At 39.8% G+C, this 12,969-nt stretch overlaps 2 protein-coding genes across 3 annotated transcripts in view; one reads left to right on the plus strand and one right to left on the minus strand.

Moving 5' to 3' along the window:
- cltrn (collectrin, amino acid transport regulator) overlaps nt 1-6,211 on the plus strand; it is an 81,407-nt gene extending 75,196 nt beyond the window's left edge. The window contains exons 2-7 of the mRNA XM_079350840.1: nt 665-769; nt 3,211-3,269; nt 3,569-3,657; nt 3,856-3,972; nt 5,057-5,251; nt 5,792-6,211. Of these exons, the coding sequence (XP_079206966.1) occupies nt 703-769; nt 3,211-3,269; nt 3,569-3,657; nt 3,856-3,972; nt 5,057-5,251; nt 5,792-5,933 (669 nt within the window). The 5' untranslated portion in view covers nt 665-702 and the 3' untranslated portion in view covers nt 5,934-6,211. The remainder of the gene's footprint in view (nt 1-664; nt 770-3,210; nt 3,270-3,568; nt 3,658-3,855; nt 3,973-5,056; nt 5,252-5,791) is intronic.
- Nucleotides 6,212-10,449: 4,238 nt separating this feature from the next.
- cdh24a (cadherin 24, type 2a) overlaps nt 10,450-12,969 on the minus strand; it is a 46,900-nt gene continuing 44,380 nt past the window's right edge. For both annotated transcript variants that reach the window (XM_079350762.1, XM_079350763.1), the window contains one exon: nt 10,450-12,914. In XM_079350762.1, the coding sequence (XP_079206888.1) occupies nt 12,054-12,914 (861 nt within the window). In that variant the 3' untranslated portion in view covers nt 10,450-12,053. The remainder of the gene's footprint in view (nt 12,915-12,969) is intronic.

Raw genomic sequence — 12,969 nt, forward strand, 5'->3', positions numbered from 1 at the left:
GGGTGGGTCAACTTAGTTTGTCATTAATGGTTGAACCTTTAACCAAACTGCCAGTTTAATTGTCGCAAAGAATAGATGATTAACCGTAAATATAAAAGTCAGCAAGGACAAACTATGATATTTGTTATATTTTCAAGGTTTTTTTTTCACACATTCTCTTTCTTACTAAGAAGGATTTGTTTGTTCTTATTTGTATTGCTGACCTCACATAGTACATGTAGGAGAGACAGGGAGTGAGTACAGTACACCATGTCATGAAATCTAAGATTAAAGGAGAACAATAACTGCACACGCCGACTGTTACACTGTTATGAATCCAGTACATTTCTGCCAATAAGCCGATACAGCCAGATAATCATTTTGCAGCGTGTTTCATTTGAAACAATTTGTGCACGCTGGCTGACTTACTCACAGTCTGTTCTGTTGCAGAGTAAACAAAGCACAGCAGTCTGCCTCTCTCACATTAGCAGGTCTATCTATGAAGCTTGAACAAACATTACCTGCTGTAGCCTCTTGCCAGTCTCCATGTTTTACAGAGCGGGCGAGCTGCTCAGCATTTTTTAAAGAGGGGAGGTGAGATCAGGTGTGTCCAGGCTTAAATATTAAACTCGATTCAATGAAGTTTCTCTGCTGAACGCTGACATTTTCACTCGAGCTTCTGCAGCTTTTTCACAACTTTTTATTGTATTGTTCTCCGGGAAGATGTTGGAGAAGATTTTAATACTGCTCTGCTTGTCCTCTGCTGCGGCCGGGCAGCTCTGTAAACCAGGTGAGTGACCATAATTAGCACTTTTTTTTTAATGTTTTCTTAATGATTTGTCTCCTTTGGGTCTCTGCTCAGATACTGTGAACAAACAGGGGAGTTGTTCCTCTAAGGACTGGTTGTGTTTCTTTGTTTCCTGTCATGTGTGGAATGCAGATTAATCTGAAACAAAGTCGATTAGACACATAACTCAAATGTTTGATTCAACAATGACCTCCACATGACATCAACACATTCTCAAACACATGCCAATCTTTACGCCGTAATGTCTTCAACTCAATGTGCTCTATGGGACACATTGTTAAACTCATATAAGCAAAAAAGAACAGCACATAAAGTACTCAAAACTGACTGAATTTCATCTTCTTTGTGTTTTGTAAAAAAATCAGTTTGTTCAACGTTTTTTTCTATTTCACGTATTTATTTAGAGACATCACAATGAGTACAGCACCGTGTTTAACGGTGTCTCACACTCATATTTTCTCATGTTAATGAAACAGAATGAGGGTTACTTGTGAAAATGTTTTGAGGATTTGTCAGACTGATCGTGTTTCTGGAAGTCCATTCTCCAGCTCCTTTACCAAAAGCACATTTTCCTACATTTTTCACTTGACACCAAATCTCTGTCAGAGTGTTACTGTTCAGTTGATTGACTGCTGTCGCGTGTCATAGTTATAACTCTTCAGATTTTAGAAGACCGTTGTTTCAAATTTACGTCTGTGATGAAAAAGAGCACAGAGATATGAATGAGATGTTCGGGGGGGCAAAAACCTTTCCAACAATTAAGAAAAAAAAGTGCACTGCCCTGTACTCCTAAGAAAATGTCTTGTGTTTACAACGAGGCTTCTTATACTCATGAGGAAGCTTTATGCTCACAAGGTTTCCTGCACTAAGAAGAAAGCATGCAGAAGTCTTGCTTGTTTTCAATTCAAATGAGGAAGTAAAAATCTGCTCTGTAGCACTTGCTTCAAATGTAAAGTGCATTATAAATAAAAAATGTGTGTTTCTGAATTAATGAGATCAGTTTCACACCGTATAGGGATCCAGTGTCTCTTGAGTCACCACATGGCCTGTCTGTGTGCGTTTCAAAGGCATCACATTATTTCAGTGAAGCATGTTTTATTGGAACAGCTGATCCTCCTGACAGATCGAGTTTTAAACTCAAAACAAATATAACCGTGTTAAACTCAGAAGTCACAATGATTGTGACTTTAAGGGGTCTAAATGACAGCTTCTGTTGGGAATCTCAGGAACAGGTATCCCAGGAAAAAAAAAACAGAGCAGATTTTACTCAGTGATTTAAATATGACTTGTATTCATGAGATAATTATTACTATTATGAAATATCTTGTTTTTTCAGAAAAAACCCAGATCAGATTGTATTTTATAATGAATTCATTATGCTTGAAGAAAGTCTCCGGCCCATATATGATATATATGATATGACAGAACTCTATAGAGCTTTCTCTTTGAGACAGAGTGGCAGAAATGTTCTGGTGCACTTCAACACTTTCCAGTGTTCGCACACAACTTTTCTCTCAAGCACAACAACATCTTTCAGTACACCTCGTGCTCGTGGGAAAGTTTCTATATAGAGCCTGTGAGTACACTTTCCATGGAAATTCTTGAATCTTGAAAAAAAAATTTACATTTCTCTGCACATCTGTATGAGCATGTAACAAATAAAAATCTTGAAAAATCTTGAATCTTGAAATCTAAATCATACTTTTATTCCTGCCCATGTCCCATAGGGTCTCTGAACAGTTCAATCTAAACAGAATGATGATTTAAATCATTGTTGTATGAAATGTATTTTTTCTCAGTTAATTATAAACTAACTGATTAATGCTGACTTAATGTCAATATTTAGTGTACCATGTTTCTTCTTAAAGGCCGCTCTTTAACCTGTAGAAGTAGACCAATGATATCAACATACACGAGTTAATAATGAAAAAGGCAGCTTACACTGCCAATACAAAATGTGTGTCATAAACTTCAGCACACTACAGTAATAAATAAAGTTAAAGAGCAGGAAATGACTTGATGTTCTTTCCCCACACTGTTTGGACACACCTTCAAATAAAGATTTCAGACACACAATGAGAGTCATTTATTGACATGTGGGCAGACTCTTACTGGATCTACTATTTTGCATGTTATGACTTCTCCAGTGGAAGATTTGAAATCAGTAAAAAAAAACAAAAAACGTATAACTTTCTGTATTTCACCACAAGACACAGCCATGACGTGTGTGTTCAAGTCGCAGACCGTGATGATAAAAACAAAGAATGAGGAACGCGTATTTCATTAGAAAGAAATATCAAAAGGTTTTGATGAATTTCACACTCTGAGTTTCAAGAGTTCAAGACTCCTATTAAAGAATTCAGTCCAAGAAACTAAAACTGTTACTGAAGCTTGCGTCTGAATCTGTTTTTTTCTCTCTGCAGATGCTTCAGAGGGGTACAAAGTCCGACTCAGCATCAAAACTGCTCTGGGAGATCAAGCCGTGCGTATTTCTTTAAATATTAATCTGCCTGCGCAAAACGAGCAAGGCTTCTCATTATGACTAACAGTTTCAGGCCTTACCATGTTATATATTTTCTGACAATAAAACATTATTTATAAGCAGTGGATCATTTATGCAGCCACATTTTTCCTTGGAAATAGCAATATGATGACTTTTTTTTTTGCATAATTCAGTCAGTGTGACTTTTTACTAGGAGGGCAAGGTCCATGTGCTGTTCAGTTAAGTTCAGGCTTTTAAGGCAGCACGTGATCTTTCTGGTGTTGTTGTTGTTGTTGCAGTACATTTGGGATGAAAAGGAAATGTTTCTGTTCCGATCGACTATGGCGTACGCAATGAGGGGACAATTCAACGGCAGCCGGGAATTTGAGTAAGAAAACTTTCTGTGTAGGTTTAAAATAATAACAAAGGTGAATAATACTGTTGGAGGTATAGACAGTACGGATAGCACTGTTCCTATAAACCTGTTACATAATATCTCTTCACTGCAATAAAGACCAGTGACTCATATGTAATGAACCTGTTGTGATACCAATGAGCTCTTTATTGTCCTGTGGAACTTCCCCAGAGTGTCAAACGTCATCGTATGTGCAGAGACTCCCAGAGTGTCCTTCTGGTTTGTAGTGACGTCTCCGCTCAACCAATCCAGTCTCATAGATAAGAACAATGTGGAGCAGGCTGTCAGGTAATCACCTCAGACACTTTTTTCTCTTGGCAACAACTGAAAAAGGTCAAATGTCACACTTACCTCAGATTCAATAATCCATTTAATGATGGATGGATGATGGAGGGATGATGGATGGATGGATGATGGATGGATGGATTGATGATGGATGGATGACGGATGGATGGATGGATAATGGATGGATGATGGATGGATGATGGATGGATGGATGATGGATGGATGATGGATGGATGATGGATGGATGATGGATGGATGGATGATGGATGGATAATGGATGGATGGATGATGGATAGATGATGGATGGATGGATGATGGATGGATGGATGGATGGATGGATGGATAATGGATGGATGATAGATGATGGATGGATGATGGATGGATGATGGATGAATGTATGGATAATGGATGGATGATGGATGGATGGATAATGGATGATGGATGGATGGATGATGGATGATGGATGGATAATGGATGGATGGATGATGGATGGATGATGGATGGATGGATAATGGATGATGGATGGACGGATGATGGATGGATAATGGATGATGGATGGATGACGGATGGATGGATGGATGATGGATGGATAATGGATGGATGGATGATGGATGGATGATGGATGGATGGATGGATGGATAATGGATGATGGATGGACGGATGATGGATGGATAATTGAAACTCAATTAGACATACCACTGATATCTGATAAATGATCCTTGATAAAGTTTAATTAAAAAGATTCGACCGAGCTGTTATTCCTCTAGTTGTTGAAACACAGCGGGACGTCTTGAAGTCCCGATGTTTAATTAAGTGAAAAAGAGGAGGACTGAACTTATAAACACATATTTATGTTTTTAGGTTAGGTCTGCATGAATAATCTAGTCTTCCTGACTTGAATAATCACAGTCAGTCCACATTTGTAGCACTGAGAACATTTTGATCACTGAGGATTTATGAGACATTTTTTGTAGCTCTTCAAGTCAAAGTTGTTGTGCTATCCTGAAATCAGTTCAATGTTCACAAAACGTTTATTATTAGTATGAAAAGGTCACATTTTATTAACACGTTGTACTTTTCTCAACAGAAAGCACAGGAATCGCATCAACAGTGCCTTTCTGCTAACAGACCAAACGCTGGAGTTCGATGGCATCCCCCAGACCCTGGAGCCCCCCTACACTCCTGACACCCCCCCATGGCTCATAGTGTTCGGGGTGGTCATGGGCGCTGTGGTGGCTGGCCTCATTATTTTCATCGGGTCCTCTTTGGTCCAAAAGAAACGGTGAGCAGATGATTGGAGAGGCAAAACTTTTGTTTAAATGAATATACACAACCGAATTTAAGGACAACATAAAAACCCTCTAACAAAACAAGATCACATGATCACTTTACACGACAAAAAGAACAAAATATTTCACACAAAAAAAAAAACTTTTACAGAACACATTTACATTTAATTTGACCTGAAAAAGGTAGTGAAACCTGTGTCCTGCCTCTAGGGCCATCTAGTGGCCTACTGCTTAAAAAAGACACATTTTGTGAATTGGTATCAAAATATTTTTTGTAGAAATGTAATTGTAATTGTGTAAATGGAAAATCTTAAAAAAATTCTTAAAAATGAGATGCATTTAGTCAGGTTGTGTTTCTTGAGATATTTTTTTTTATTTTCATTTTTGTTTCATTGTGTTATGAATGTTTGTTTTTTTAAAATCTAAATTCTTGTGGAATTTTTGAAATGTTAAATGTGTTTGAGGTTATGCTTTTTTTGTTTTGGCCTTGAAGGCTGCCGTAGATTATTGAGCCTGTACTGTTTTTATTCCAGCAAAAAAAACAAGAAAACCCCAGAGGACGAGGACAGTGAAGAAGAAGAAGACAGCCGAGGGAGAACGGTGGAAAATGGAGCTGCCAGCGAGGGCGTGTACAACATGTCGTTCTCAGACGATGAGCGATTCACACGGATTTAAAACAGAAAACATCTTTAAAACAAAACAAACATTTTTTAAGCTGCTCCATGAATGCTGCACTGTAAAACAAATCAAAGTCGTAGTTGATAATCCGTTTCTCGTTGAAAAGATTTGATCCATTTGATGATTTTGAAGAGGTTTTTTTAGCTGAACATTTTTTACTTTCATCACCTTTTCTCCTCAAACTAAAACAAGCATATTTAATTTTCTGATTGTGATATATTTTTGCCCATTTTCTTCATCAAAGGACTGTAATTAAAGCTCTCTGCGAGACAATATCTTGTGACATCTTGTGAGTCCTCTTCAAAAAGGGAACCTGGCACGTCTCCACACGTCGATGCACGAGTTATATATTGTTTGTGCTTTTGTGTTTATTTCAGGCTTGTGAGTGAAAAATAGAGTTTGCCCTGAAGAGCTGAATACATTATTTTGTGTTCTTTCTGTTCTTCATGTAGATGTCAGGCTGCACACTAGATGCCATCTATATTTAACCTGGATTTTTTTTTTTTTCTACCCAAATCCGATTGATTTAGAAGAGATCAGATCAAACGCAGAGGTCCCAGAGGTGATGTCTCCTGCTTCATGTTAGATCTCTACTGCTGACATGATTGTTGGATTCCTCTTTCTTCTCTCAGACTGGAGTGGGAGGGAGCGGGTGGGAAACCCCCTGAAGTCAGCTGAAGCTGCAGATTCTGAGTTTTTTTCCCCCCTGATTTAAAAGCCACGTTTCAAAAAATGGGATTAATGTTCCAAATGAAACGTGTTCACTTAACTTATTAACGCATTGACAGGGGTTAATAGAGGTTATTTCTGCTACACACAGCAAGTGGACTGTGACTTGTATAGTGCTTTTCTAGTCTTCTGACTATATCAAAGCCCCTTTAACCCTACATGTCATATTTACCCATCACGCCACATTCACACACTGACAGCGGAGGATGCCACGCCGCCCCACAGCGCTTCTCCATTATCATTCATGCACACACCACCGCGCAGCATGGGGAGCAATCTGAGGTTTCAGCGCCTCAACCAAGGAGACTTAGGGAGCGAAGGATTGAACACCAGACTTTCTGGTTGAGAGACGACTCGCTCTACCACTGATACAACAGCTGCCTCGTAATATTGGATGGTAGAGTCATCAGTACATTAATATGAAGTCAGAATATCTCGATTGATTCTGTTAGTCTGACTGAAATCTGATTATTAAAATGCAGCTGAACATGTTAGCCCGGCTGAAATTGTTGTTTCACACTCCTACTGTAGATTACGCAGTTTGAAATCAACATCACCTCCAACCCCAGCCGAGTCAGACCTGTTACATATACAGTCTATGAGTCAAACAAACTCATGTCAATAAATATGATTATCTCCTGGTGCATGCTGGGACAAGGACAGCGGTCCAATAAAATGGCAATAATCGAGCAGTAACTGCAGCTAGTCTAGTTTTGACCACATACACACAGTACAGTCTGCACTTTGGACTGTGACAGATGTAAACTAATAGTTCAAACTTGTGTTATGATGCAGCACTTTGTCCCAGGTGACTGCATGCTGCAGAGTGAGGAAGAGCAGCTGCAGAGTAAAGACAAAGAATCAGACCTGCAGGGACTGAACTCATACCTCCATCATCAGGTTTGATCTTGTTCCCACCTTCTTTTCTGACATATAAGAACTGTTAATAATCTATGAACACTTGATGTTAGATTAAATCTTCCTGTGTTTTTTCTCGCCATCAAACTTGGTTCTAAATCTAATACAAGAAAGCCCTGTTTAACTTTAACCCCAGGGCCGAAGGAGTGCGATGAAAAAAGAATGAATCCCCAACAAAAATATAGACATGTAATTAATCAACAGGTGAATAGAAAATGTGAAAGTCTGTTTAAAGATTTTTTTTTTAAACATCTGGAAAAAAGTCAGCAAACACACGCAGATCCCTTCTTCTGCTGCTGAGTCGTAAAAAAACCCCACTGGATGCAATTATAAAACGACTTCCAACACTGTGAATCCCAAAAAATACAACTCATTTTTATTTCATGAATGCTTCAAAAACACACAATACGTCAAGCTCAACAGGGCTCTTCATCAGCTGCTCTATGATAAACAGCGTCAGGTGTTCGTCCTGCCTGTGGGCGTGGCCAACAGGGTGGAGCGACTCAGACTTTAAACATAGAAAAGGACCTGTTCCGCTTCAGAGACCCATTCAGTCTCTGAATACATGTTTTCAGGAGTCTTTCTACATTACCTGAAAATGTAAATTAATCAAACCATCTTTTATCAGCTTAAAGAGGAAACGTTTTTATTTACCTGCAGCTGCTCTGACGACGAGGGCAATGATGCAATGCTTCTGTCTACCTTTAGGTGGCACCGTTGTACCGTCATACTCTTTTTCTTTTTCTTTTTCCTGGTCAGATACTGCTGTCCTCCACTTCACACGTCTCTTCTTTACTCTCTTTAAAGTGTGTGTGAACAACAAACTGCCCTTTAAATGAAAGAGAATTTCAAACATATTTTAATTTCATATTTTCTATTTCGGTCTTCCTTCTTTCGCTGTGTGTCTATATTTAGTTCTTTGTTAAAATAAGTCTGTTCCTGATCTGCAGGTGAGGATGTCTTCTCGTAATTTTATTTTATTTTATTTTATTTTTTTCTTCTTCCAGCAGTCAGCTGCATGAAGATAAACAGTGTGCTGCATGCAGTGTGGAAATGACTATTAATCATCTGGCTCTTTATGAAACATCACCCTCCTCTTCCTCTGCATGCTGTTGCCTGAGGAGTCCGCTCTATAAAAGATTTTCTGTCAAATTTAGTTTGAAAGCATCACAGTCTTATTAAGGAGGCGTTAGATTAAGATATGAATTGTCAGTGTGGAGGGTGAAGAAGGTGCAGAAAGTCAAACACATTTGATCATATTATTTACTGGCATTAGTTTAATAATTCCTCCTGATACCATTTAAAAAATAAATGAGCTTTGAAATAGCCACAGAAACGAATGATTGTCAGATGACAGCTGGCCTGAAGAACACAACACAGTCTTAAAGAACATCATTATTGTGCAGCTTCCTCTGTGCTCAGGGCTCATCTCCAGAACAATGGCTGCACGTTCCTCATCGCATAATGGCTGCTGCCAAATTCTGTCTGTTTAAACGTGGGACATAAATAAGCCTTTGGAGATAATTCTAGACGAGCAATCACAACAATGAATTACAAATAATCGTCTTGTGTGGGTGAAATGAGGGGCAACATTATAAGTCGGCAACAGTTTGATATCTGCAAATCAGATGCTTCATTTCCTGTGTGGATTCCACTAAATAGACCCGTCCCACCGGAGAGTCCACTGTGGAGCAATGACAGCTTCAGCAGACGTTGATGTTTATCTACACATGGACATTATTTACTTTCACAACAGCACACACGTCTTTGACAGTGACAGTCTAATCATCTCTAACTGTGTGCACGTTGCATTGTGAGTAGATACTGTATGGATCCCGAGGGAAATTCAAATCGGAGTTTGAGTAGGGGTGTCACGATTCTTCAAACACACCATTACGTCCTCTTTAAGCATATTTCTTTCAGCACTGATACATATAAATGTGTTTGAATAAACACCCATTTTTAATATCCTTCCGGAAATGACAAAATTCAAGATTTGATCCTGCAGGCCGTGCTTATTAAAATTGGATATCAAAATATGGTCTTATAAATGAATAGCATTTTCTGATGAGGACATGGGATTTGATTTTTTTTAATTTGGGGTTTTTTCGAAGCATTCTTGGGGAATTTGAATGATCTGCATCAAATCCTCCATCCTGTTTACGTTCAGCTCTTTAAACTGTGGGAAATAAATAATTTAAAAAACCCACAATGTTCAAGGTTGGAGTCACAGTAGATGTAGCTGCATGTTAACAATTAAATAGTAATTTTCCATAGCCTCTTTTTTATAGTAAGGAAAACACGCTTTTATGCAACTAAAGCAGACTATCTTTCACCAATTTATTTTTATACAGTCAACGCAAAGAACTCCATCATGTAAGAAGGATGGAGGAAAAGACAATACGTGGTTGCGCACACATATTAGCTTGTGTTAAAAAATGGCAAAACTGTCTCAAAAGTCAGTCAGTCATGAAAATCTATACCACCCTCCTTTAATAAAAAAAACAACTAAAAAAACAAAAATAGTTTTTGGCTCTTTAAAATGAACTTTTTACAAATCTGCTTCATCTGGTTGTTCTTTGGATCCTTGTTGCAATCTGCTGCAGTAAACTGAACGCAGCTATTATAGGACTCGCTAGATTTGGTGACATTAGCCTTTATCCATCTGATAAAGGCTCCAAAAAGGTGACTTGAGTCTGACCAAGCTAACAGGTCTCTAAACGTAGCACGTCCGACATCGCTGTCGAGTTCAGATGTAAAACCTTTGGTTTTGTGTCTAATTTGGCGCCCCCTGGAGACGAAGCCTTTCCTATTAACTCTTTATTGATCTTGACCTGTACATGTGTAACAAGTTTTTTTTCTGGGGGGGGGGGGGGGGGGGGATCAAGAGTAGAAAGTGAATTGCAGTACAGAGTCAAACCAAGGCCACCTGCTTTAAAAGAATAAAAATTAATTTACTGATGTGAAAAATGTTTTAAAAAAAATCTTTCAGCTGACGGTCTCATTAGATTTCTTGGTAAACAGGTGACATAATGAGGTATCATTTAATTAATTAACTCAATAAACGTTTGTTTCATGAGCAGCTTAAAAACTCCACAGGAGCTTTAAAGACGACACAGTTCCTGCTAAAGGAAGTGTGTGAGTTTCTTTCATGGGCAGTGAACGGTTTGCAAACATACCTGGAAGGGTAGAGGACAAAACTGTCTTTGTCTGAGCACAAAACGAGTTTCATCTAGTGTCACAGTGACGTAAAATGCAGCCATACTGCTGCCTTCAGGGAACAGGAGGATTTTCAGGTTGTGCTGAATTTATTTCTCTTGTTTCACTCCATCTCAGGCAGTGACCACGGTGTCTCCAAAAGTACACCTGCAGGCTGAAGCTAAACTGAGATTAGCTTTTAGCCTGCAGCGTTGTCACTCCTCTGAAAGTGCAACATGAGTTAAAACAATGACTCTGCACTTTAATCCCCGTCTGTTTTTCTGTAAAGAATCAGAGTCGTAACACCCCTAATAATAGTGAGTGGATTCTGCTAGCGTAATGAAGACTGCGCGCTGATATGCTTGTCATGATACCAGAGTTGAAAACTTTAATACGATTCTCGTAAAAATCCAACGATACCTGTTCAGGTACAACAGCAACAAAGATCTAAGTCCTGGACATCCAATGAATTGGATAAATTCTTGTTTTAAATTGCACAAAAACATGCATGTTGTCATTGTCTTGTGCCTTTAGACAGTGTGCAGGAGTTTGTTTTTGATGGACTCATTCTTCTTCAGTGCTACTGTCCTTTAAAAAGCAGCTTTCGTTACTTCACATACTCTCAGTCTTTTACAGCACAGACTGTAGTGTGTGAGAACACATGGTATCGAAGGGTGTTGAAGTGTTGAACATTTAGACCACCTAACTAACTTGCTGAGCTACACAATAAAAAATGAACGCACTCGGACTCTGTGACCACATGGCAGTACGGTATAAAGTTTAAACCTCTCCTATTCAGACGGTTCATTCAAATTCCAGGGAATTTCCAAAGAGCATGTCCATATTAAACTATCAATATTAAATATCACAATTCTGGTCAATATTTAATGAAGCCCATTTTCTAACAATGCAGCTTTCAGGGCTCAGAATCAATATTTAAAAAAGTTAATTTTTCATAACTTTAGCTTTGAAAGCTCCAGTGCATTATTAATGTCAGCTACATGAGCAGTGTGGAAAGTGACAGATCCATATGTATTTCTATAAAGACAGTGGAGGTGAAAACTATACGCTGTGCACTGATTCCAACACAAATCTTCACTCCGCTGTCAAACTCCTGGATTTTCCCTGCAGGGGGGGGGGGGGGGGGGGAAGGGAGGGGGGGGCGAAACAAGAACATTTCTGTTACAGTCTGTGTGTTTATCCACCCTGCTGTTTTTAAATCCATCACTGTCAACAGCCTGCTCCTCTTTCTAACTTTTCCTTTATTGAAGACTAGAAATCCCATCTCTGTTGTTGTTTTTCTTTGTCCTCCTTTTGTTTATGAGTCTCATCGTGAGGCGCCTCAGCAGTCCCTCCTCCCTTCGCCTCTCCCCCGTCTCCCACCTTCTCCTTCTCTCTCTCTCGAATGATCTCCACCAGCCTCTGGAACTTCTGGTTCAACTCCTCCATCCCACCCACCACCCTGCCCTCGTCCTTCTCTCCATCGCTCTCCAGTGAGCTCAGTGACTCAGCTCGTGAATCACGACCCTCGAACTCGTAAGTCTGCAGTGAGTCATATGGTGGCTGCGACAGGTCAAAGGTGACCTGATCCAGACGGATGTTCAGGAGGTCTTCCATCCGGAGAGGCTGCGGGTTGGCGGCCTCTCCCCTCGCGTTCTCCGCCCCGCATGCCCAGCCTGTGTTGTTGCCAAACAGCCCCCCAGTTAAGGACAAAGGCTGGGAGGTCAGATCCTTCCCCTGGAGTTTGCACATGTTCAGTAGATGCATCCCCGCCGGGAATAAGCCACCGCTGCTCACCCCATTCAAACACGTCCCTCTGTTGTTTGGATTCAGCGAGCCCACGATGCTGTACGTGTCTCCTGGCAGGTAAACAGGAGGGTTTACAGAGCTCGTTTGACCTCCATTTGAATAATTTCGCTCTGAAACAGAGGGAATAGAAGAGTCAGTATCAATGTCATCCAAAGTGCAGCTGGTGGCTCCGGTGCTGATCTGGGTCTGTGATGACCCCGGCCGCCCCTCGTGCTGGTTTGACGAGGAGCTGGTGTGACTTTGGCATGAAGACTCATTTGGGTCACAGTGCGACAGATCTGCAGAGTCGCCGGTTGGTGTCGACTCCGTTTCTGTCGGTTTTTTCTGTAAAAGAAAACCAGAAAGGAGGTTTTATTGGACAAACACAATGATTTATATA

Source organism: Symphodus melops (genome assembly GCF_947650265.1).
Source record: "Symphodus melops genome assembly, chromosome: 8".
Classification (NCBI taxonomy): Eukaryota; Metazoa; Chordata; class Actinopteri; order Labriformes; family Labridae; genus Symphodus; species Symphodus melops.